This window comes from Taurulus bubalis, assembly GCF_910589615.1.
Source record: "Taurulus bubalis genome assembly, chromosome: 1".
Classification (NCBI taxonomy): Eukaryota; Metazoa; Chordata; class Actinopteri; order Perciformes; family Cottidae; genus Taurulus; species Taurulus bubalis.
The window spans coordinates 24,124,992-24,148,788 of NC_136589.1; the positions used below are offsets into that span (position 1 = coordinate 24,124,992).

At 45.0% G+C, this 23,797-nt stretch overlaps 1 protein-coding gene across 1 annotated transcript in view; it reads right to left on the bottom strand.

The window, feature by feature from the left end:
• The window catches only part of zswim5 (zinc finger, SWIM-type containing 5), a gene marked incomplete at its 3' end in the record, with an annotated part of 54,885 nt that extends 33,799 nt beyond the window's left edge, over positions 1-21,086 (bottom strand). The window contains exon 1 of the mRNA XM_079220748.1: positions 20,494-21,086. Coding sequence (XP_079076874.1) covers positions 20,494-21,019 — 526 coding nt within the window. The 5' untranslated portion in view covers positions 21,020-21,086. The remainder of the gene's footprint in view (positions 1-20,493) is intronic.
• Between the last annotated feature and the right edge of the window lie 2,711 nt (positions 21,087-23,797).

Here is a 23,797-nt window from a genome sequence, read left to right on the forward strand (position 1 = left end):
TCCCCCCCCCCCTCACCATTTAAACTCCAGGTTGCCAGATAAGGTGTCGCACAGGTAAAAAGACATCCGCCCCCCCCCCAAATTGATCCGACGGTTTCACCAGCGTGGTAGCTCGCTGCCAGCATTAGGGACGGGTATCGTTGTCGATCCTAGTACTGAATCACTGAATCGCTGAATCGGTTCTTTTGTGAGGGGGAACAAAAAAAATGCGATCGTGTTGCTGATGTTCTGATTTGGAACAACTTGGTCCCATATGGCAAGGACAAACACACACACACACACACACACACACACACACACACACACACACACACACACACACACACACACACACACACACACACACAATCACAAAGTCACACAATCACACACACACACACACACACACAGCCATTGTCTGCAGGAGGAGAAGGAGGGTTAGAGGGTCCTTCCCCGCTGACTCCTGGATGCTCGGAGCACTAATCCTGTTATCTCCATCCCAATAAGAAATGAATTAATGAATGGAGCTTGGGAAAGACGTTGACGGCCCCGCCTGCTCTCATGTGAACTCTGGGAGGATTCTCCATGCGTGGGCGTTATATTATATATTATAGGTCCCTCCGGATAAGATCCTCAACCAAATGTTAAATGCAATGTACTGTACGCTGGTGAGTTAGGGAAATCTGTGGAATAGACGCCCCCCTCCACACCCACAGAGGAGCATTCAAGTTTTAGCCTTTCAGACTCCCAATGGAAATTATGGAGAGAATGTAGAAAGTCAAAAGGTCCACAGAGAACTAGTCTCTTAAAATACATATATGGATTTTGTGCAGTTTAATATCCTGTTTTAGTTTCAAACTTGTATCACCTTATTGAAAATAAACCTACTGGTTGGAGGGACTGGCCCCTCAGTTTATATGACTCCAACCAGATCAAGCTAATAAGTAGAGCTGTACGGTATACCTGTTACGGGTTTCAGATTTCCGTACGGTATTTTTCATATACCGTAACAACAGTTGTCACTCTTCAGCAGGCAGCAACATTTATTTTCACAGCTCACTGCTGCGGGCGCAGTCAGAGCTATTTGTATTACATGTATTGAATCATGGTTTCTAACTTTATAACAACAAGTAATAACCCACAACTAAAGCTCTTTAACAGGGTAAAACATAATGACATAACAGTTTGTGACACATAAACAATTTGTAACACTAATAATTGTACATTTATAAAATTACACCTCCAAACTGCATGCTGGGTAGAGCTCGCCCAGAAAGTGGGCGAGCAGGAAGAGACAGACCCATTCTATCTGTCTCTTCCTGCGATGCAGTTTCCCTGGGCCCTAAGTCCCTCCATGTTTAGCTTCCTAACACTCTATGTACCAGCGTAAAAACAGCTGTTCACCACTCGCAACAGCTTTTCAGTTGGCTGGCGGTCCTTTTCGGCATCAATGAATGAATGTTTTAACTCGGGGAAAAAAATACCGTGATATACCGTGTAACCACCAGAATCTTACAAAATACCATGATATGAATTTTTGGCCATACGCTGGAAGCCCCGCCCCCTTGAGCCACGCTCCGCATGAAGGCGGACAACAGAGAGCGCAGCAGCGAGTGCACGCTGATCCGCGCTATCAAAGTATCGATACATCAAAATCTTATCGTTTTTAACGTACGGGTACCGCACTACCTTTTTAGTATCTATATACCGTGCAACATTACAGAGTGGTGGGGAAAAAAAAAAAAATCGGCTCAGGCACCGAAAGAAAGCACCGAAATATGCGTTGCTTTTTCGGTCCGGTAGGTACCGGACGTGTTGTAACCGGTTCTCGGTACCCAACCCTACTAATAAGGGCCCCCATGCATCTAGTCTTTGGCCAACATTTGGATTGTGACAAAAAAACTAAAACAGACGAAACAAAGACGTCTCTGCAGTATCAACGCAGTGTTGTCTGGGAAAAAGTCTGGGGAAAAGTCTTGGCTGCGCTGCGGCGTCACGGTGTGCAACAAATCGCGTTGGCCGACAAAACACACACGAACTCACGGAGTTGTGTATTATAATTAGGGGTGGGAATCACCACAGGTCCCACAATTCGATTTTATCACGATACTTGGGTCCTGATTCGATACTATCACGATTCTGCGATATATATTGATAAATGTTGCACCTGACAAACTGCTTGTGTTACAGTCTGCATAGTCGCGTCATTCGAGCTGGACGCGCCAGAGAGGGGGCGGGGCTTATCTCTGTGGTTTATACCCGTGCAAAGAGTTTCCATTTCTGCCGTTCACCATGAAAATAACTACTATTTCTGCTTCATACTTGTTGTGGAAATCCCAAAGAGGTCGGAGCATCAAACACCGTCGTGTCTGGGTTCATAATATTACTTCTCCAGGAACTGCGTCGGGAAGATGGTGTTACGGATTAACAGGCGGCCGTGTTAACTGGCGACTTTCGGCCGGAAGTCACCAGTTAACACGGCCGCCTGTTAATTCTTCCAGCGCTACGAGAGTACCAGCAGCCAGTTTGATTTATGCTTGCGTTAACGTCTTTGACCAGCGGCGTGTCGCGGACTTTGTCCTGTGCGCCGTGCAACAGTTGTGCAGCAGCGCTGCTACGAGTGACAGGAAGTCCAGACGTTTGATTTACACGGGGACGGCGCATTTCTCATTTCTTTCTCCGATGCCTCCCATAATTGATTACATAAAAAAAAGATCGATACTTGGCTTCCCTGTATCAATACAATATCGCCACGCAAACTATCGCGATACTATGCTGAATCGATTTTTTCCCCCACCCCTAATTGTAATGTTCACGATACGCTGACCCCTTGAGCGGATACGAAAGCGCACACTTCTACATGAAGGCTGATGAATATACACACACAGAAAGAAAAACAACAAGGCTTTCATGCCGATTAGCTGTTCACTAAGAAGAATCAAAAGAGTGTAAAGATGGTAGTGAGAGGGAGCCTTTGACGAGCACTGCAGATATTAAAAGAAGGATTTGATGATGGGGTGGATTTTTTTCTTCCTTTCTTGTACAATCATCAAAGAGGTTGCACATGCACGCACGCCAACACACACACACACACACACACACACACACACACACACACACACACACACACACACCTGCCCCTGCATGAATGAAAACACCTTTACTTTCACACCAAAAATAGCCTGGTCTCGCTTCAAACCCCCGGGGAACCGAAACGCCTCATCAGATGACATACTCAGTGTGTGTCAGTTTGCATGTGTAATATGCAGCTCAAATATCTTTTGTTGGACTTTTTTTCATAGAAAAAGTAGAAGAAGAGCCCATTGACTGTGTTTCTAGGATAGGAAGTAAATACAGCGATCGTTAGCTAGGAATGAAGTACCATCCAACGATGGGGGGAGCGAGATGGACCACAAAGGGAGGCTCTAAGTTTTCAAGCTCGGGGGGTGAGGAAGGTTTGTGTGCGTGTGTGTGTGACTGTGTGTGTATAAGAGTGACATATTCAGACACTGAGATCTTACAGTTGCTTTTTACACTCCCTCTCTCTGCTTTGAACTCAATAGAAATGTCACAGCAGCCTGTCCTTGCGCACACACACACACACACACACACACACACACACACACACACACACACACACACACACGAAGAGGTCCTTTCAGTGAGAGGACCCAAGGGAGGAGAGACAGACGAATGAGGGGGAACTCCCTCTGAAGTTAGCAGACAGCAAAGAGGGAGACGCGACTACAAAGACGGGACGGAGGCCTGAAAAAGGGAAGGAAAAGAGAATATGAACGCCTCTTCTGTGGCGTTTTTTTTTTTTTAAATGATTTTTATTGCCCCTGGATGGCTTTTTTGGGCCGCTTTATGCGCGCAAGCTGCGACGAGATTTCTCCGATTAAGATCAAGTTTATAGTTAGATTTTTTACCAAGTATTTGAAGATGTTTTTGTTTGACCCTTTTACCAAACAGTTTCCAAAGAGGGCATCTCCGATGGTTCCGTGTAACACTAGCGGGTCACTTTGGTGGTTACCAGTGACGTGCGGTGAGGTTTATAGCTGGTGAGGCACTGACTTCATCAGAATCAGATTTACAAATATATGCGCTCAGCGTAAATTATTTGCCATTTTATTGCCAGTAGTTTACGGGTTATGTTTAATTTCTGCATTCTTTACACATACAAACTGTAGCCCACAAAATGCACATTTCATTAAAAACAAAAACAAAAAAATTTTTATCGCTGTCTTACCTTTACTTATAAATGAAATCCATGCGCCGGTCCTTCTGCACAAAAATATCCAGAACTTTCTGGTAAAAGTCCTCCTTATCTTCCTTCAGTTTTAAAACTGAAAAACTGTTAAAGTGAAGAAATATAGTCATCCATGTTGAAAGTCGGGGTGCACGAGACGGAAAAAATAAATCGCTGCACTTGACTCGCTTACGGCGCCGTAAAGCCTAGTTTGTCGCTGTCACTTACTCTGAGGTCGTGGAGTCACAAAACGAATGTCTGGGATCATGAGCGCCCCCCTGTCGTGAGGCAAGAGAACTGTTTGCCTCACCTCAGACTTTTTTCTCTGCCGTTTTGATCGCTCAGCAGCACACAAAACATGTTACACACACACAGTTGGTGACAAAAAACACTGTACATTATATACGTAAGCCAAATTAAGGAAAATCAGTTCATATATTAAACGTGTTTGAACCAGACAGGAACGCGCTCTGACCGCACGGCAGACAGAGCAGTTAACGAGGGATTGCGCAATCCAAGGGAAGGCACAGCCCGCTGCTGCCTCACCGGCTTCGCTTCCGAGCATTTGAACGTGAAATTGCAAAAATTCAGCGATTTTGAAGAAAAAATAATCAAAATTGGTGAGGCTAAATGAAAAATTTAAATTTAAACAATTAAAATTATTTTATCATTATATATTTTCTTTCTTTGCATGATCGCAGGTGAGGCACTGCCTCACCTGCCTCCCCTGACCGCACGTCACTGGTGGTTACACATCGATCATCACCGATGGATCGACCAACTTTTTCAGCACATTGAGGAACGAAATGATGGTAATTAGTGAGCAAAAGAAATCTAGGTGCGCTAATCAGGCTAACGCTAATGTTGATCACGAGATTATGAAACTAATCTGACCGAGGCCTTTTTCATAACAATGGCCACAACCAATAGTGTTAGCTTAATCTGATTACCTTCCAATCATTTCAGGAAAAGTACTTGAATTTAGGCTCTCACAGTCAAGATGATGGCGCCCGAATGTTCGGCCAAAGTGGCCACACCTCCCAATTTCACACCATCTACGGGTTAATCTCTGTATCTCATTGCCATGGGAGATGGCGCTTCCCCATAATAATAATAATAATAATAATAATAACAAAGTAAGAGGTTTTGTTGTGCGAGCAGCATTTTGGAGCCAGCCCTGGCAAGCCCTGTGTGGCCCTTTTTTGTATTTTGTGTGGCTTTTGATAAAGAAAGAAAACAAGCTCTCTCCTGGCTTTGTGCTATTTGATATCAAAAACATTCTTCAGCCTCTCCCCCCTTCTCGCTGGTCGAATACCGTTGTGTCGCCCGTCTATTGCTGAACCGGTCACCTGGCAACACACTAAAAACCAGTGCCCGGTTTCACCTCGGAGAGATTCAATATGCCGAGTCGGACGACCTGAGGGTCCCCTGACTAGCATGCATAGCAACCCCCGCTTCAGAACTCCGCCACGGCGGACTGTTATTGTTTATTCTTATTGGTTGATTCACGGAAATTCAGACGACGGGCTGGATGTTTAAGATTGGAAGTATACTTTGGAAGAGGGATTAACTGAGGAGGGTCTGGACACACACACACACACACAAATGTGTTTTAGGTGAGCCTGGCACACCTAAAACATAGACCCCTCGCAACAAAAGCAGTGGTGAAATAGCATGGGAACCCCCTTAGGGATGTAGGCCAAGGTCTGTCAGTGTGTGTGTGTGTGTGTCTGTCAGTGTGTGTGTGTGTGTGTGTGTGTGTGTGTGTGTGTGTGTGTGTGTGTGTGTGTGAGTCTGTATCATATCCACAGTGTGTATATGATAGGAGCGGATATCTGGATTCCTTGGCAGCCACAGGGGGGAAGCAGTTCAAAGTCACGAATCTCTGTCTGTCTGTGTGTCTGTGTGGGTGTGTGTCAGTGTGTGTGTGTGTGTGTGTGTGTGTGTGTGTGTGTGTGTGTGTGTGTGTGTGTGTGTGTGTCTGTGTGTGTGTGTGTGTGTGTGTGTGTGTCTCTGTGTCTATATGTGTCTTTTAGGATGCGCTGATATGACTTTTTCAGTCCTGATGCCGACAGCTTGGGTTTCGGGTACCGACTCCGATACCAGCGATTCATTAATGAGATTAATTCATTAATTGACCTTTTGACTCAAATCACAAGTGGACAGAAGCAAAGAAGGAGGGAGGACCAGAGAGAGAGAGAGGTGGGGGTAACACGGAGGACACAGAGAGGCCACATCAAGGGTAAGTAGCAGCTCTGGTGCTCACCAGGACAGAGAGGAGACAGAGGCTCCAATCAGAGAGAATTATCCTGACAAACCCCTCTTCAACCCCCTCCCCCATCTCAATGCTTCCTCTTTCATGCGGCTACTTCTTCTTCACTCTGGATGAAGAGATGAGATGATTTAAAACACAAAGGGGACAACATGCATCATGCAGATTTGAACTGCCCTGAAATCAGCTTGTTTGTTTGACTCACCGTCGGTTGTTGTCATTTTCTATTACGGCAATGCAAGTGCTGCAACATAGACATTTTAATTACATTAGGCTAAAATGTCCTAATAATCACATGGAAAGGGATTAAAAAGGAGGAAAAAAGAAAAGCGGAAATCGGACAAAAGGACAGTTCGGCCATCCACCGATCCGCAGTATCTGCTGAGGACCGGCAGATGCCTCCATAGGAGGAGGAAAAACTTGAGAATATGAAAGTGCCTTTTTGGTGTTAGAAGCAGATGAGATAAGATACCATTTAATTGCTTCTTTCGTAAGCGCAGCTTTAATCCCATTGTTACAGCAGTGGTGTTTCATCCCACTGATAACTCACAACACTTTGAACACTGATTTACACACACACACACACACACACACACACACACACACACACTTTCTGCTGTCATAGCAGAAAAAGTGCTTAGCGTGCCACATGCTCCCTTTCTTCCAGGCGAAATGTAACTTGGTGAAAATTAGACTTTAAAATCAAAAAAGTGGGAATACACAGATCACGTGGCTTTGTGCACGTGCATGTGTTTGTTGAGTGTGGTGGTGAGAGCACCACAGTGTTAAGGAAGGGGGTTAGACAGAGGGGGGAAAGAATGCTAAGATTCAAAGGCATCTCAGTGACAGAAAGGGACACCAAAGAATACAAAATGTGTGTAAAATACATAGACTTTGAAGAAACAAATGCAGAATTGATTTCCGCGATTAAAACGGTCACTTCTGAAAATTTTTCACACTTTTAGAGTCTGTGTACAGACACACAGGCACAACACCGACACACACAGTCATGTGGTGTGGGGCAGGAGAGAATGCACCTAATCCTATTACAGCATGACATCTACTAGAAACCCTGTGTTCACTGATATATGCCCGCCCTGGACACACACACACACACACACACACACACACACACACACACACACACACACACACACACACACACAGCAAAAGGAAGAGGAAATCATTCACAGCTTTAAAGTGGACATTTAGTAACCTATTATGCGCTCCCAGTGATGGACAGTTTACCGGCCTCCTCATAGCTGACAGTTTAAGTGGTTTGGGTTCAAACGTCTTGAGGCCATCTCACAGAAAGGTAATGTTTCAAACGGCCGCATTAGCAAGGGAGGTTTTTTCTTCTTCTTCCATTTGTTCATTATGTTATCTGTGGAAAAAACACGGCTTGGGGACACGAGACGCTGAAACTTGCCGTTAATGCCACGTTTCTAAATAAAAGCATACCACATAGCAAAATAACTGGGGGGGATTTTGAAGAATTGATGAAATGAAATGCGTTCATCCGTCGTTTTACGGCTGCTTCTTTTGACCGCGAAATATACCCGATCACTGCATGCATTAAAGCATGGACACACAACTTTAAATACTACTTTCTTTTTTATTAAGACCTCATGTTTAATGAGTGTATTTGAAAAAAAAATAAAACAATCCACTGTGTCTGTCTCCTCCATCTTTGTTTGGGTGCAAGAAGAGGGAGAGGAGGCTGGTCGGGGGGGGGGGTGTGAACAGACGAGCCAGAAAAGGGCACCGAGGGGCGTGGGGTGACATTTGTGTGTGTGTGTGTGTGCATGCGTGTTAAAGGGTGAGAGGTCCCGACCAGACTGATCCTCGTGGCTGTTGACCAAATTAATCATGTTGCATAGAGTGGAGCTCTCTGTGTGTGTGTGTGTGTGTGTGTGTGTGTGTGTGTGTGTGTGTGTGTGTGTGTGTGTGTGTGTGTGTGTCTGCACTTGACTGCTCCTATCAATTCAATTCCTCCCTCTGCTCCCTTATTTTCTCAGGGCATCCCCATCCCCCACCATGGCGCTCAGTAGTCTCTCTCCCACTCCTGTGTGTGATGGACTGCTGAGAGCCTAATGAGGTTCCTCCCACCCTGTTGGCTTTTTTGTGACTGCAGAGTGTGTGTGGCGGGCAGAGCTCTCCCTCTCCCTCGCTCGCTCTCTCTCCCTCTCTCTCTCTCTCCCTCCCTCTCCCTCTCTCCCTCCCTCCCCCACTCTCTCTCCCTCTCTCTTCCTCTCCCTCCCTCCCTCCCTCTCTCTCTCTTCCTCTCCCTCCCTCCCTCCCTCTCTCCCTCCCTCCCTCTCCCCCAGTCTTGTTGGTGAGACTGCGGCCTAATGGGCCATGGCAGGTCTTCCTCTAAAGAAACCCACACAGAGTGCTGTTATTAGCAGGCAGGGAGATAAAGAGGAGAGGGTGGTGGACATTCAAAGAAAAGTAGAAAGGGGGGGGGGATACAGCCGAATGATGTATGACGGTAACAATTCACGTTAACGCATGCATTCAATTAACAAGTGCTGAAGTGGCTTCTCTTCCTCCCTCTCTCCCTCCAGCCTGTGGCGATCATGTAGCCGTCCTCGTGGTTGGCCTCTTACCTTTAATGTGAGGTGGGGGGGGGAGTTGCCGACAGAGGAAAACTAAACGTCAGCCTACCCAAAATGGTAGCAATAGTGCTTCCCTTCACTGTGCTTTTATCCGATACCTTACAGAATGTGAACCTCAAGTGTTATTAGTTATGGGATGTCCACCCTCAACTGCTGGTATACACAGTACATCCGCCATTGAAGCCTTGGATTGTGGGTTAAAAAGTGGTTTCCAATCTCTGGAGAAAAAAAAAATTGTTGCCAATAGCAACTTGGCAACTGATGCCATCAATTCTCGACATAAGAACTTCTTCTTTTTTACGGCCTGTGTTGCCTCACAGCTTTAGCTGTTGTCTGCGTATTTAACATCACAGCTTATAAAGTTTTATAAATAGTCATATTATATATACAACAACTATAGTTTGTTGTATTTATGTAATTATAGAACAATAATAAAGACAATTATGAACATTTGTATTGCTATTTTACCTGTTAAAACTATAAAACTATTATGCAGAGGAGAAGAAAAAAATAGTCATGTGTTGGCCTACATTGAGGTCAATTAAAAACACAACTATGGGGACCCTGATTCCTATCTGTATTTGAGGCTCATGTGGTAGAGTGTTCATCCTGTAACAACAAGGTAGCAGGTTCAAACCCTGTCCACCTCACGTGAGGTTTCATTTTTAAAACGCATATCTTTTGCTACGTCTACACTGAGCATCCTCACTACGCCGGACTTTTAGGAGGAGGACGGATCCGTCTTTACTAGCGGACGCCTCACTGTCTCATGAGCTGACACAGAACCAGCAGCAGTAGTGGAGTTTGGAGACGTGATCCACTTCCTGAAAGTATATTTACTTTACTCAGTTTACTGTTGAGAAATCGCTCTTCTGCAGCTTGATACTTTTCAGCAAATGCTGTGTGTTTGTTCTGGAAGAGTCTTTCAACATGAAATGTTTTGTTGTTTGCTAATTTCTCCCCACATACCAAGCATACAGGTCAGCCAGCATAGCAAATTAATACGTCCACGCAGAATTAAACTCTCCATGACTTTTCTTTTTATTTATTTATCCATTGACAGTTTAGCGAGGGTGGAGCTCTGCAAATCACAATTAGAGCCACCTGCAGAGAAGGTGCTTGACAGCAACATAATAGGATGTGATGCACATTTGAGTTAAACAAATATTACATTTTTATTTTCAGTGACCCAATAGCACCTCAAACTCCAAGATAAGAGGAATTGCCTTTGAATTGCCTTCATTTTTTATTTTTATTTTTTAAATCCTCAGGGAGCTGCAACAGACAGGCTAAAGAGTCGCATGCGGCTCCGGAGACGCGGGTTGCCGACCCCTGGGTTAGCCTGTGGCCTGCACTTGGTTTGGGCCTTTGACGCTCTGACAGATGCTGATCCCAAGTCAGTCTTGGTTGAGTTGCCTCATTAGTATTTCAATGAGCGCGATCAATCATCTGAGGTTGTTTTATTGTATCGGCATTATAATTCAATCTTAAAAGTTTGTTGAGGGCTTGCAGCTGTATGTAAACACAGGCAGATGAAATAAAGTTACAACATGTGAATGGTGGAGACTTTTTAGGAGTTTTTTTCTAGTTGGGGTTGGGGGGCGATGGTCACATTCAGATTCACGCGGCGCACGACTCAGAATAATTCAGCCACACAGAGGCCCCGGCCCATTTGCTAATGCACACTGTCAGTCTGAATCACCATAATAGGGGGACTTGGTCTCTAAGTGATATAATTATTTGTAGCTTTGGCACTAAGTGCTTCCTTTAAAACCGTATCCACACATTTGGGGAGAGATGGAGGGCGATGAAAAAAAGAGGCGCGCAATGACCAAGGGGGAGGCGAAACCGTAGCGATCAGAAAAGATCAAATGAATTGCATACGGCGGAAGGAAAATGTTTGAGGAATGTGACAAAAGTGTGAAGATGATTTAATATTTTTGTTAAAAGGCAACATTTGTAAGCCATGTCAATGCCGAGCGAACCGAAAGGGACGATTGTCGACTCCCACTTCCTCCTGACGTCAAAGTCGGTCAGATATATGGAAACAGTTGCTAATCCAACAATAATGGATGCCTCACGCATGATGGACTTGTCCATTTTGGCGGGAAAAAATGTATTCGGAAAAGAGAGAAATTATGGCTAAAACTAAATTACCGTAAAAGTCGGGTTACAAGTTACAAGCCGCTACTACGTTCGGTGGGTTTCCCCGCTTGTTCCCCGCTGTAGCCAGCAAGCACTGCTGCTGGTTCCCCGCTAACTTCCGCTAGCTCGCCGCTGGCTTTCGCTAGTTCCCAGACAACCACCGAAGGTAGCGGGAACAGCCCCTGCTCGATGCCCGACTCGGGCAGAGGGGTCATGGGCAGTAGCAGCAGCAGCAGCAGGGAGCTAGCAGCAGCGGGGACAACCACCGAAGGTAGTAGCGGCTTGTAACCCGGCTTTTACAGCAGAAAATACTTTTGTTGTAAGTTGTTTTGCTAGCTAGCCCCAAATGCTGCTCTTCACTTCCATCTGAAAAGCTTCAAACATGTTCCACAGGTCACACCACCTTGTGGCAAAACAAAACCTTCCAAATATCCCTTTCAGCTTTTCTGGAATCTTCCAAAATTGCCTGCAGCAAGAAGAAAACAAAAACCCAGAGAAAAAGATGCGTGGAACCAGAGTTCTGCTTGAATGCGTTCCGTCAAGTTAGTGATCAATAGCGCGGCGGAGAGGAGGAGAGTAATGCTACTCATTTCTCTCCGCCACTTAAACAAGGAGGATGGTTTTGGGGGGGTCAAGGAAATTAGAAGTTTTAATTTGGGGGTAAAACAAAAAAGAAATAAACAACTTCTTTGCCTTTCATGTTGAGTTCAAGAAAAGTAAAAAATAAAAAAATAAAATAGATCCGTCTCCGAGATATATTTATTTATTTATATATATATATATATATATATATATATATATATATTTTTATTTTTTATTTTTTATTTTTTTTAAACAATGCTACCCGTCACTGCTTCCCCCCCTCTCCCCACACTCTCTTGTTGAAGCCACAGCCCGGGCTAGAGCTGTTATTTCTATGGAAAAAAGACCTCACTTAATCTCATGTGGGATGAGTTATGAGATTAAATTACATAGAGTATAATATGCCCCACCCCCCTCCCTCCCCATCATAGAATTCAGGATCACGAGACAGAGTGTTTGGGGGTCTGTTTTGGCCCCCTCCCCACCCCACCCCACCCTCCACGTCTGTCCATTTCTCTCCAACATTTGTTAGGCAATTACAACCAAACGAGGACATAATGGTCCGGCCTGCCAGCCTCGGCCTTCTCTTTCATGTCCAGCCTCTCTCTCTCTCTCTTTCTCTCTCCCTCTCTGAGACGTGGACGGGGGCATAATGTGTACAACAACCATGGCAAACACATTTGCACAAACACACACACACACACACACACACACACACACGCGACCAATAAAAAGACAGGTGTGGAACAGTGCAATACCTGAATGCAGCAGGCTGCCAGCTTCAAAAGTGAAAGAGGACAAGGCCACCATTGATCTGGGCTGATGATTGCACACTCATCACCCGAGGTAAAAGCAGTAGAGGGGGAGGGAAACGCACGCGGGACAGGCAGGGCGTTAACACAGGGCTGGAGTGGTAAAAAAATAAAACATGTTTGCTCTGATCTCATCACATGTGCAGACACACACACATGTCGTGCTGACAACTGTAAGACATGAGCTGTTGTTGAGGGATGAGGGGCTGAGCAAACAGTACCAATGGCGAAGAATGCCTTCCTTCTTTTTTTGCCGCGAGCAAACTGCAAACAAGTCCGGAGTCGAAATGGAATTGCTGAAAAATGTCTGAAAAAAAATATGTCTGAAACACCCAAAGGGCCCGGTTCAGCCATAATGCAGGAAATACAGTGAGAAAAGAGCCGTGATTAATTTCTGTTAGCGTTAGCCGCACAGCTCCTTGCTGTCACTCTGAGCAGCATGCATGGGAAAGGAATTCAAAGTATGAGAAGAGTCTGATCAAGTTCGTTGCTCCAACTGTTTTCGAATGTACTAGTTTGGACAAGCTGTCACAGAGAGGGTCAAGTTGCAACCTCCGGCTCTGCCAAGTGAAGACGGTGCGGAAGTGTCTTAAACTTGGATTCTCTCTACTGGCCACCAGGGGGCGACTCCTCTCGGGAAAATTACTCTACTTCTCTCTTGATTTATTCCCTCAGGAAACATTGTAAACATGAGTTCATGGTCTCAATCTCTAGGTTCAAGTCTTCTTCAATACAGCATGATGTTCGTTGAGTAAATTATGGTCAATTTTAGGGCTGCAGCAACAAATCGATTAGCAAAAGTGTTGGCAACGAATTTCATTATCGATTTGTTGTGTCGCACGATTATTACGGCAGTCATAAAGTCGCGGAGAAAAAAAAAAAGAGCAGAGCAACTGGCCGCCAGCGTGTCTGAGATTGGAGTGAGAGACTGAGAAATTCTGAGGTTGTGATCTTAGCAAAAATAAAACATCTTGGATGTGACGTGTCGAGTCTTGGCCAATCAGCGTTAAGATGTCTACAGCGTCTTCATTTCCCTCAAACTTGTTTTTAATGGAAGCTCGTCAGCTTGCTATCACGTTAGCTAACGTGTTTGGGTTGTGTATTGTCGTTAAAGTTACGTTATGTTCCGTTACAGTTCAGTCTTGCTTGTAAAAAAAATGTAACGTGATGAAACATGCCGCAACCCCCCGGTCTGGTTCAGTTCACGCTGTCACTCGTTAACGTTAAACCGGCACACCGGAGGATCTGGCTGCAGGTTGTTTTTTTTACTCAAAGTAGAATGAATCAAACCGCGTAGTTGGGCTTAGCCAACAACGTGATTTCGTGGTCGTAAGAGGCCCAGAATTAAATAGTTTAAGGAAGAGGACTCTGTATATGCAGCGCTGAGATGAGGTGGAGCTGGGCCTGGAGGTTTCGGTCAAAACAGACGTGAGAGGAGCAGTGCAGCTTCCCACTGTCCCAGTGTTTCATGCATATTGATAAAGCAGGGCATGCAAGGAGATCAATTACAGAAAAAAAAAAGGGCTCACATTTGGCAGATATAAAGCATACATGTGTATGTTTTTAGTGTTGGTCCATTTTTATTTTATTTTTTTAATTAACAGCTCAGGGATGTTCAAGGAGCAACCTGTTTGTGCTTTCTGAAGATGTGTTGCACTGTGAATTTGCACTGTCACTTCTGTTTTTTAATAAAGGGTTGGAAATTAATGCATTTTAGATTTTTTGCTTTTTTATCCGATTAATCGAAAAAAATAATCAACTGATTAATCGATTATTAAAATAATCGTTAGTTGCAGCCCTAGTCAATTTAGAGTCAAACAGACCTTAAAGCAGGAGATGCTTTATTGTTCACCCCCACACACCAAACCTCTCTCTGTTAACATGTTTGCTGCTGTCTTAAATGCATTTGCTGCTTCAACCGCTTTTTTATTGTTACTTGGTGGTTTTGGAAGAAAAGCCCTCAAACAACAACGTCTTGATTAATGATTTTAGATAATCAGCACCTTGTGTGCTCTCACTCACGCGCGAACGGGTACAGGCGTCTCTTCCTTTGATGAAGACGACGACGAAGACAACAACAGCGCGGCACCCTGATGGCCTCATCTTTCACGAGGCCTCTCCGAGAGCTAATAAAGAGTGCGGGGACGATTTGTTTTTACCGGTTTCTCTCCTTTCGAGTGTGGCGGGCACGGAATTAATTACACTGATTAAATGTTGTCTGTCTGCGTTGTGCGCCAGGGAAGGGCTGAAGATGGGCCTGTGTGTGTTGATGTGTGCGTGTGTGCGCGCGCTAAGTGGCTTAAGTCGTGGCACAGAATGGGCTTTGCTTTGAATATACAAGGATAAATAGATCTACAAGAAGAAATGCACTTAAGGAGGGGGGAAAATAAAGAAAAGATGTGCTTCTGCAAATTAATGTTCAAGCATCCAGCTGCAATTACCACTGCAGTGAAGGTTAAAGCACTTGCAGGTTGAAAATGTACCATTTTCTTTAAATGTATGTAATGAGAACCATTTAAATAATATAAATCAAAGTTTCAACAAAAGCAGCAAGCCATAAGAATTCAAATTGCACCAACTGGAGCATAAAAAACCACACACACACAAGTAAAAATAATAATATTTGTTTTTATAAATTGCGACTAAAGTTGCCACTAAAGAGCCGATTTAAATTGCCCAATATGGAAAAGTAAACTATGTTATTGCATTCTCACGCAGTAGTGCGCAATAATTGTTTTTTCGTCCGTCTCCTGAAAAAGAGAAACCAACTGCACACAGAGTCCGATGCGGGGAGAGGAAGAGAATCGGCTTATAAGGAGGCCATTTTGGATGATGGCGTTTGCATGGTTCCGAGTCGTCAAACAACTCATAAGGAAATTTTGATGGACGCGGAATACAATTAAAAAAAGGCAGAAAAATGTAACCTGTTCCTAGAAAAACTTTAATGGCGGACGATGGTTTTCGGGGTAAAAGTGAGTTCTGGACCGGACCGAAGAGCCAACCATCAAGAGAACCAATTGAATCTTCCGAACACGTGCATGCATCACTTCCTCCAGATCACACATAGTCCCAGCTGAGTCACACAGGGGACTGCCCTCCGCGAAGTCACCCACGGTTACCCAGACGAATGGGAGCCAACATCCTCAACGGAGTCATGACTGACTCTTTCCAGCCCCCACTAATCCTCCCGGCAAAACCACCAACACTTCCTCAACCGGCAGCAGGAGTAAAGGCAAAGAAGAAAAGGGGGAAAGGAAGAAAAAAGAACCACAGAGATCTCGCCTTGGTCAACTAACATCCCCTTTACTTTGCAGGAACCTACAGACAGAATATGATTAAAGCGAGAGTCATCTTTTACTGATGCAAGTTGCGGAAACGGGGAGGGAAGGAGGGAGAGAGAGAGAGAGAGAGAGAGAGAGAGAGAGAGAGAGAGAGAGAGAGAGAGAGAGAGAGAGAGAGAGAGAGAGAGAATGTGAGGAAGAACATGAAAACAGGGGCACGAAAGACAAGAGTTACATGTCGTTGCGTCGGGTGAAAAAAGCAGAGGAATGAATTAGCATCGGAGAGCAGAGAGGAGAAATTAGCAGCGTCGAGTCATGAGCAAAGATTGGGGATGGGGAGGATGAGCTCACCGCCTCCCTCTGCCCTTAACGCTCTTGAGCAACCGGAGAGAGCGGATTTGCGCCAGATCTAGGGCTGCAACTAACGATTATTTTAATAATCGATTAATCGGTTGATTATTTTTTCGATTAATCGGATAAGAAAATGTTTTTATCAAAAAAGCGTTCATTTCCAACCCTTTATTCAAAAACAGAAGTGACAGTGCAAAACATCTTCAGAAAGTGCACAAACAGTCAATTCATAATGTGTCTATATGAAAGAACAGCATAGTTTTGTGAACTTTATAAAATAAATACGTGACAAAATTCTCTAATTTTTATCAAGAATTTTCGTACTAAATTAACATAACAGCTTTCAAATTAAATCTTTAAAAATGTTTAATATATAGATATTCCCATATTTACACTCTCTGTTAATCACATGTGTGAGTGTCAAGTGTAACCCCCCTCGAAATATTAGTCAGGACATTATTATCAAGAGGCGATGCGGTTGTGAGTCACAATAACTCGATCTATGATTTCACTGGAAGACGATTACATCGTCGTCATAATTAATCATCCCGGAGCCATACTTTGCGTTTGACAAAAGAAGCCCAAAACTCTCAAATGTGACTTATTGTCCAAACACAAAACGGACATTTTGAAAATGTTCCCGGCAATTTTTTGGACAATGCTAAAACCGTCTGATCCAAGAATCAGTTTAGAAAAAGGATATTCGACATGTCAACTTTTGCTACTTTTTAGACACTCAATCAGTACCAGTGCAGACGCTTCAAACCCAGCCCTAATTGAAGGGGGCCGGTTTCCAGGACGTGAGAGCGCTTGGAGTCCAGAAGCCCCCAAGTGTTCTCAGCTCGCTGACTCACTCGTACACTTTAATCCCGTTCAACTTTGCTGCCTCGCTTTCTCAGTCACCGGTGCTTCAAAAGGCATCAGGGAGCCATTACAGCTTTATGTAACGTTGAGGAGACAGGAGACATGCGCGCGCGCACACACACACACACACACGCAAACACACACACACACACACGCAAACACACACACGCAAACACACACAAACACACACACACACACACACACACACACACACACACACCCTTTCTGTGAACAAGGGGTTTCTCTACAGCTGGGTAACAAAGCATGACCCAATAATCCCAAAGCTTGACTCAAAGCTTAAGAACCCCCCCATCCAACCCTCCTTTTATATCCCTTCCTCCCGCTCTCTGAGGACTTTATAAGGCTCTGGCGAGGGGGCTTCTGGGTGCACATGTGTGTGTGCAAATGACAGGGGGGTGGTTGGGGGGGGGTTACAAATACAAGCACGTTTAGCTTTGATTATTCTAATTATGACTAGACTACGGACTAGATTATTATGAACACATGGGCCGATGAGTTGCTGATGAGCTCACGTCTCTTCAATCCGTCAGTATCGCGGTTAAAAGAGGCTGACAGACAAAGTCGTTAACCCGTAATGTATGCGGTGGAGGGCATAATAAGCCTTTTTTTAAATATAGGTTATTAATGACGTATACACAGACGCCTTCGATTGGTGAACATTATCAATTCCGACTGATTCCGGCCCTAATATGCAAACTAATATATACAGATGCTTTGAACAAGCGCAGATGGTACAACTAAGGTGAAAAGTTCAACACCACTTTTCCAGACTGCAATGCGGATGCCCAAGTTTTAAAACCACCATGCATGTGCGAGCACGCCGCCTTGTCTCGCTCCTAATATCCCCCCCCGCTAAGTTCCTGCTACAAAGAGCGCTTGGCTCACATGTACCGCCAGTACGCTATAAGAGGCGATTTCATTCTGCCATGTCAGGTGAAAGCGATCTCGACACCGGCGTTGTGCCGGTCGCGCAGCACATCCAAAATCTGTCCGTGAAGCAAACGACGCCCCGCCCCCTTTGAGTCAGTGACTCGCCAACAGTGACTTGCGACAAGCCAAATCTCATCTTGATGTTATACAGCTATTCTCCCCCCTCCCCCACCCCACACACACACACTTCGCATTTTGTTGATATGCAAGACAAAAACATGTGCCTGCCTGCTTTATGACTGACCTTAGTGGTGCTGGGGGGGGGGGGGGGGGGGGAATGCGTGTGAAGTGTTTGGAGACGCATATGTGCACTTTTTTTGGTCCAACTTTTGAATTATATTTCAAGCAGTACATGAATGCACCAGAACTAGCAAAAGACTCCCTTAGTTCTAGCCCTTGACACAGTTTCACCTGTGTGTGTGTGTGTGTGTGTGTGTGTGTGTGTGTGTGTGTGTGTGTGTGTGTGTGTGTGTGTGTGTTTGCGTGTGTGTGTGTGTGTGTGTGTGTGTGTGTGTGTGTGTGTTTGCGTACATGTGTGAGAATAGCAGGTTGAAGTCTTTGTAATGGCAGGAAGTGTTTGAAAGTAGGTCACGACTTCGAACTCAGGCCCTTCACTAAAGTTATGGTTTCCGAACAAGCCCTGTGCATCTGGTACAAATGTGAGGCCCTCGGTGTGGGTTGGTTGTTTTGGGGGGGGGGGGGGGGGGGGTAATCTGCGGAATGAAAACCAAAACAACTCTTGACTTCAATAACTAACACAACCAACTCCCCTCAGACGGACCAAAAGTCCTCGAACCAAACACGGGCAACAAATCTCACCAGGAGCAAATATCTCACTTTCCCAAGTCTCACGTTTCATTTAATTACGGGGGAGGGGATCGATGAGCATATAAAACGCAATTAGATACAGGCAGTCGCAGAGAAACGCAGCAGCCTTTGCGGCCCCATCTCAAGATACCTTGGAGCAACATGAAACCCCCAGACAAGCTCCAGTGGCTCTCGCACCATATGGCCTCAGAAAACCCTCCCCTGGTCCCCACAAAAGGTTTTTTTTTCTTCTCTCCCCCTACAATCTATCGGTTTCATCCCATCAATTTCCCCCCCCTCCCGATGTCCGGGCTAATTCCGTGGCTGCGCGGAGCGTGAACGCGTAAATGCGAGCGCAGACGAAGCTCTCGCGGAATGGCCCTTTGTTTGGAAACAGCCCCTCGCTCCGCAGAACTGGAAACGCGAGGCGCTTATCGATCACTCCGACCGGGAAGCCGTTTCCGTGTTGCGAGCGGTGCCGAGAGGCTGCGCGCAGACTGCACTAATACAACCGCAGTTTTAGCGTTGCGCGCAGCTACTAGCGGGTTAACTTTAATAATAATAATAATAATATATACAAGTAGAAGAAGAAGAACAAAAAACACAACACAAACACTCCCCAGCGTGTATTTTCCACGCTGGTGGCGCCTGCGCTCTTTGTCCGGTCCGACCAGCAGCGGCAAATAAACAAAAAACTGCGGGGGGATTTTTTTTTCTTCTTCCCCCCGGATTAACGTTGGATACTCGTAATAAGGGACCCAATAACCGGCTTTGTTCCTCGCCTAAGCCGCCTTCAACCGACGGGCGAGTTAAGAGAAGAAGCGACTTTTTCCCTAAGAGGCGTTCGCGCAAACAACAATAAAGCCCCGACGCTACGACGCTTTTGTATCCGCGTCTGTCACCCTCCTCCTTCCGCCCCCCTTCCTTCTGCCTCCCCGCCGGGGTTACGGCTCCAGCCAGCTACGGCCGTCGACGAGGAGCCCCGGAGAGGAAGAAAAGTGCTTGATAGTTGACCAAACACGGGGTTTCTCGCGTCTGCAAACCCCCTAGACACGCGCGTGCGCGCGAACATACACAAACAAACACAAACACAAACACACACACACACACACACACACACACACACACACACACACACACACAGCGAGGCAGGGCTTCAAACGTGTGACGGCCAAAGCCGGGCAAAGACGCAGCAGCAAGCGGTGGAGCAGAGTAATGAGAAGCCACAATAGGAAGAAGCCCTTTAATTTTTTAACAGCAGCTGGTCGGCTAAGCTAGCAAGCGACATTATCTCCGCTTCCCCTTTTTTTCACAGAGGGGCCGATAAAAAGGTCGAAACTTGACAGCAAACGGTTCCTTGTGAGCCTACTAAAGTAAAGAACACACACGGCCAAGTGTGGCTGTATATTCGGGGAGAAATAGCCGCTTTGCATACTTTCCACGCTAGCAGGGAAAACTTCCATCAATCATCCCCCAGTAAAAGATCCAGCAGCCGATACTTGGAAGCGGTCCACACTGTTTTGTGTCAACAAAAAAAAAGAAGCTTCTTTTCTTTTCCTTTTTAGGGAAATATTCCACTTACCGACTTGTAAAACGTTTTCCACACAGCCGGTCTCTAGAAGCCGGATACCCCGGCGGAAAGGGAGTCCGTCTCCCGTCCCCACTGCTCCGGCTGCCCCCAAGGTAGCCGTCGTGCCGGTAGATCCTCCGCCACCGCCGGCGTTTGTAGCTCCGGACCCAGCACCCACAGCCCCGCCGGTCGCCGCTGACGGACCCTCCTCGCCGGCGACTCGGCACTGAAACGAAGAGTACATGCATATCTCCTTCTCGTTGCGGGGGAAAGACCAGTAGACGATGCGGCGCTGGACGGGCTCCGGGATCCGCTCGAAGCGCTCCTCCACTCTCTCGAAGGCCCACTTTTCCGCGACTGCCTTCGCGGCGCAGTCCAGTAGGGACTCCGGGGAACGGTACCGGGAGCTGGGCAACCCGCTGCCGTGGCCGGTCCCCGGGCCGGGACCTCGGGGAGCAGGGCGCAGACAGGGTCGCTTGCTGGCCGGTGGTAAGGAGAGGAGAGGATGGGGCGGCTGTTCTCTGCGTCCTTCCGCCATGGCGAGCCGATCAACACTGACGAGACGGACGGTGTGCGGACACCGAGCAGCAGCAGGAAGCCGAGTACACACACGCACACACACGTACACACGCTTTCAAACACGTACGCACGCGCACACACTGTGCAGCTAGTGTCAAACCAAACAGGATATCAGACAAGACTTCCGACCACAACTTTCAAAATAAAACATGGTATTCAAAATAGGGCATTTCACCGAAAAGTGTGCGAGTTGTTAAAGGTTCAAACCTCTCGCGACGGTCTTTGTATGATCATAATATATTAGTGTGTCATTACACTCACCATACTCATATAATTAATATTTTTCTACACCTTTTTGCACAATACCACATAGCATACCTACGACTGATGCATTACACATGTTTGTTATTTCAATGGTACTTCTAATAGCAACTCTGCTATACGTTTAGCTATATTTTCAATATCTTCTTTTAATATCACTCTGACAAAACAATAAGTCTGTCACTTTTATTATTTTTTTGCACTCCCAAATATCTGATTTGTGGTCAAATCAGTTGTTGTTGGTTATGAATAGTCTCCTAATCAGAATAGGCTGGGGCAGAGGGGAGTGGTCCAGCTGCAAACACAGGTCTTTCTAAATTGGACCACGTCCACCTGTTAACTTACTGGCCTAATATTAAAAGCCAGTAATACAACTTTATTCAATGACGACTTCTACTTCAGTATAACTGTAGGCGATAAAAGAAGAACATACTCATCCCTCTGCAGACCTATTTCGAAATAGTGAAGTGCTGCGTGTTTCACAGCCCTTACATTCAACTGTTTTTTTTATAGAAATTTGACCTAAATAATAATGATACATTGTATTTGTATAGCGCTTTAAAAGGTACTCAAGGCACTTTACATGGTAAAGACAAACAATAGAGGCAGCAATAAAACAAGAAAGATGACAATAGTGAGAGAAAAAACTAGTAGGTGAAAAGCAGATTTAAATAAATGGTTTTAAGTGCTGTTTTGAAAGTGGCGAGTGACGGAGAATGTCTGAGATGTTGGTGAGAGAGTTCCAGAGGGAGGGGCAGCAATGGAGAAGGCCCTGTCCGCACAGGTCTGATGCTTGTGAGGTTGTGAAGGGCTTTGTAGGTGATGAGGAGAATCTTGAACTGGATTTTTTTGCTGTATGGGGATGTATATGAACCTGTTACATCCTCTTATCGAACCCTATTCCAAATCAGCAAGTTGTTCAGACCTACATAACAATATAAATACATTTTTTGAAGTTGATCTTTATTAATCCATTCCTAATCATTCCTGTTACTTTGCCTTATGCTGGGATTTTGACCAGGTTGTGAAATCGACCATTTTGCAGCCGCTGTCGGTCAATCCATTATTTCAGATAAATTAATTTCACATAATTGAACTATTCAGTAATCACTGAGAAACATAACCTCTATGAAAACCAGCAAAGTCACAGTTTAGCGATTAATATACAAATGTAGAAAATAAACCTGATATATAACCCAATAATAGTGAGTATTCCACAGTATAGTATGTTTTCTATCATTCAGTTTACAATTTAAGTCATTTGGTTGCCTTTTGCCTTTAGTTTTTCTCCTCAAACCTGATGCAGAAGTGTTCTGGATGCTAAATAATTAGTGGATCACGTTGTGGAGCTACTACATTGGTCCTTAACGCTGCTAAAAGTTGTTCTTCCCAACGGCTGTAAACTCTTCACATCATCCAATAGTGTGAACCACAGCATACATCAGCTGGAATGCAAGTATTACATTAAATATAAGGTAATCTTGAGTCTTTTATTTTCAAAGCCCAATCTCTTAATTTCCTGTCTCTGAAGCTACATGTCTGTGTGACTTGATGCAGCGAGAGAGAGAGAGAGAGAGAGAGAGAGAGAGAGAGAGAGAGAGAGAGAGAGAGAGAGAGAGAGAAAGGATGGGCAGTGGAGGACTTTACATGTCACTAAACACCACAATAACAAAACACTCCAGTCTTATCAGCATGGCATGCCAGCCACAGCTCAGATCTGCTGGCAAATATTCAAATACAAATATTATTTAAATGAATGTATGTAAGCTATTGATGCAAAAGCAAGCATGCAACACAATGTGAACAACAAGTTGGCAATACAACATAATAATACTTGAACCAAACACCAGTTAATAAGAAGTAATCAAATTAAATAGGTAACATACACATTAATACTCCGATTGAATGTTTTTGTTTATTGCTGTAAAATGGTTGCTGCACTCTTCCTCTGGCATGACGGTGAAGTTCCCTCGACACTGGTGCATTTCAAATTTAAAGGAGATAACGATTCCCCGGCTTCTCCTCATGAATAACAAAGTTCCCGTTTTGCAAATTGAATTCTCACCGCTATGGCCCATTCGCATCAATGGCCTCAGGTTGGCGAATACGCATTCATTTTTCTGGGTGCAGCTCCCAGTTCTGTGGCCGTGTGCCACGTTAAAGACATTCAAAGTAATGAGGCAATATCGTGGAGCCAAATACACCAAGAAAAATAGCTCATAGAAATGAATACAATGGCCCTGTGAAGTGCACACAGTTGATGGTAACGTTGTTGCTCTTTAGGATATTTTGTAACCAGCGTTGGCAAAGTTACGGTACACAGGAAGTCTAAATAGTTACTTTTTACCTGTTACTCTTTTAGAAAGTAATGCTATTACTTGACTTATTACTTCAAAAGTAATCAGTTGTGTTACTTTTTATATTATTATGGGTGAACTGGACTCGGACGATGCATATACTGAACTGAACTACGAGG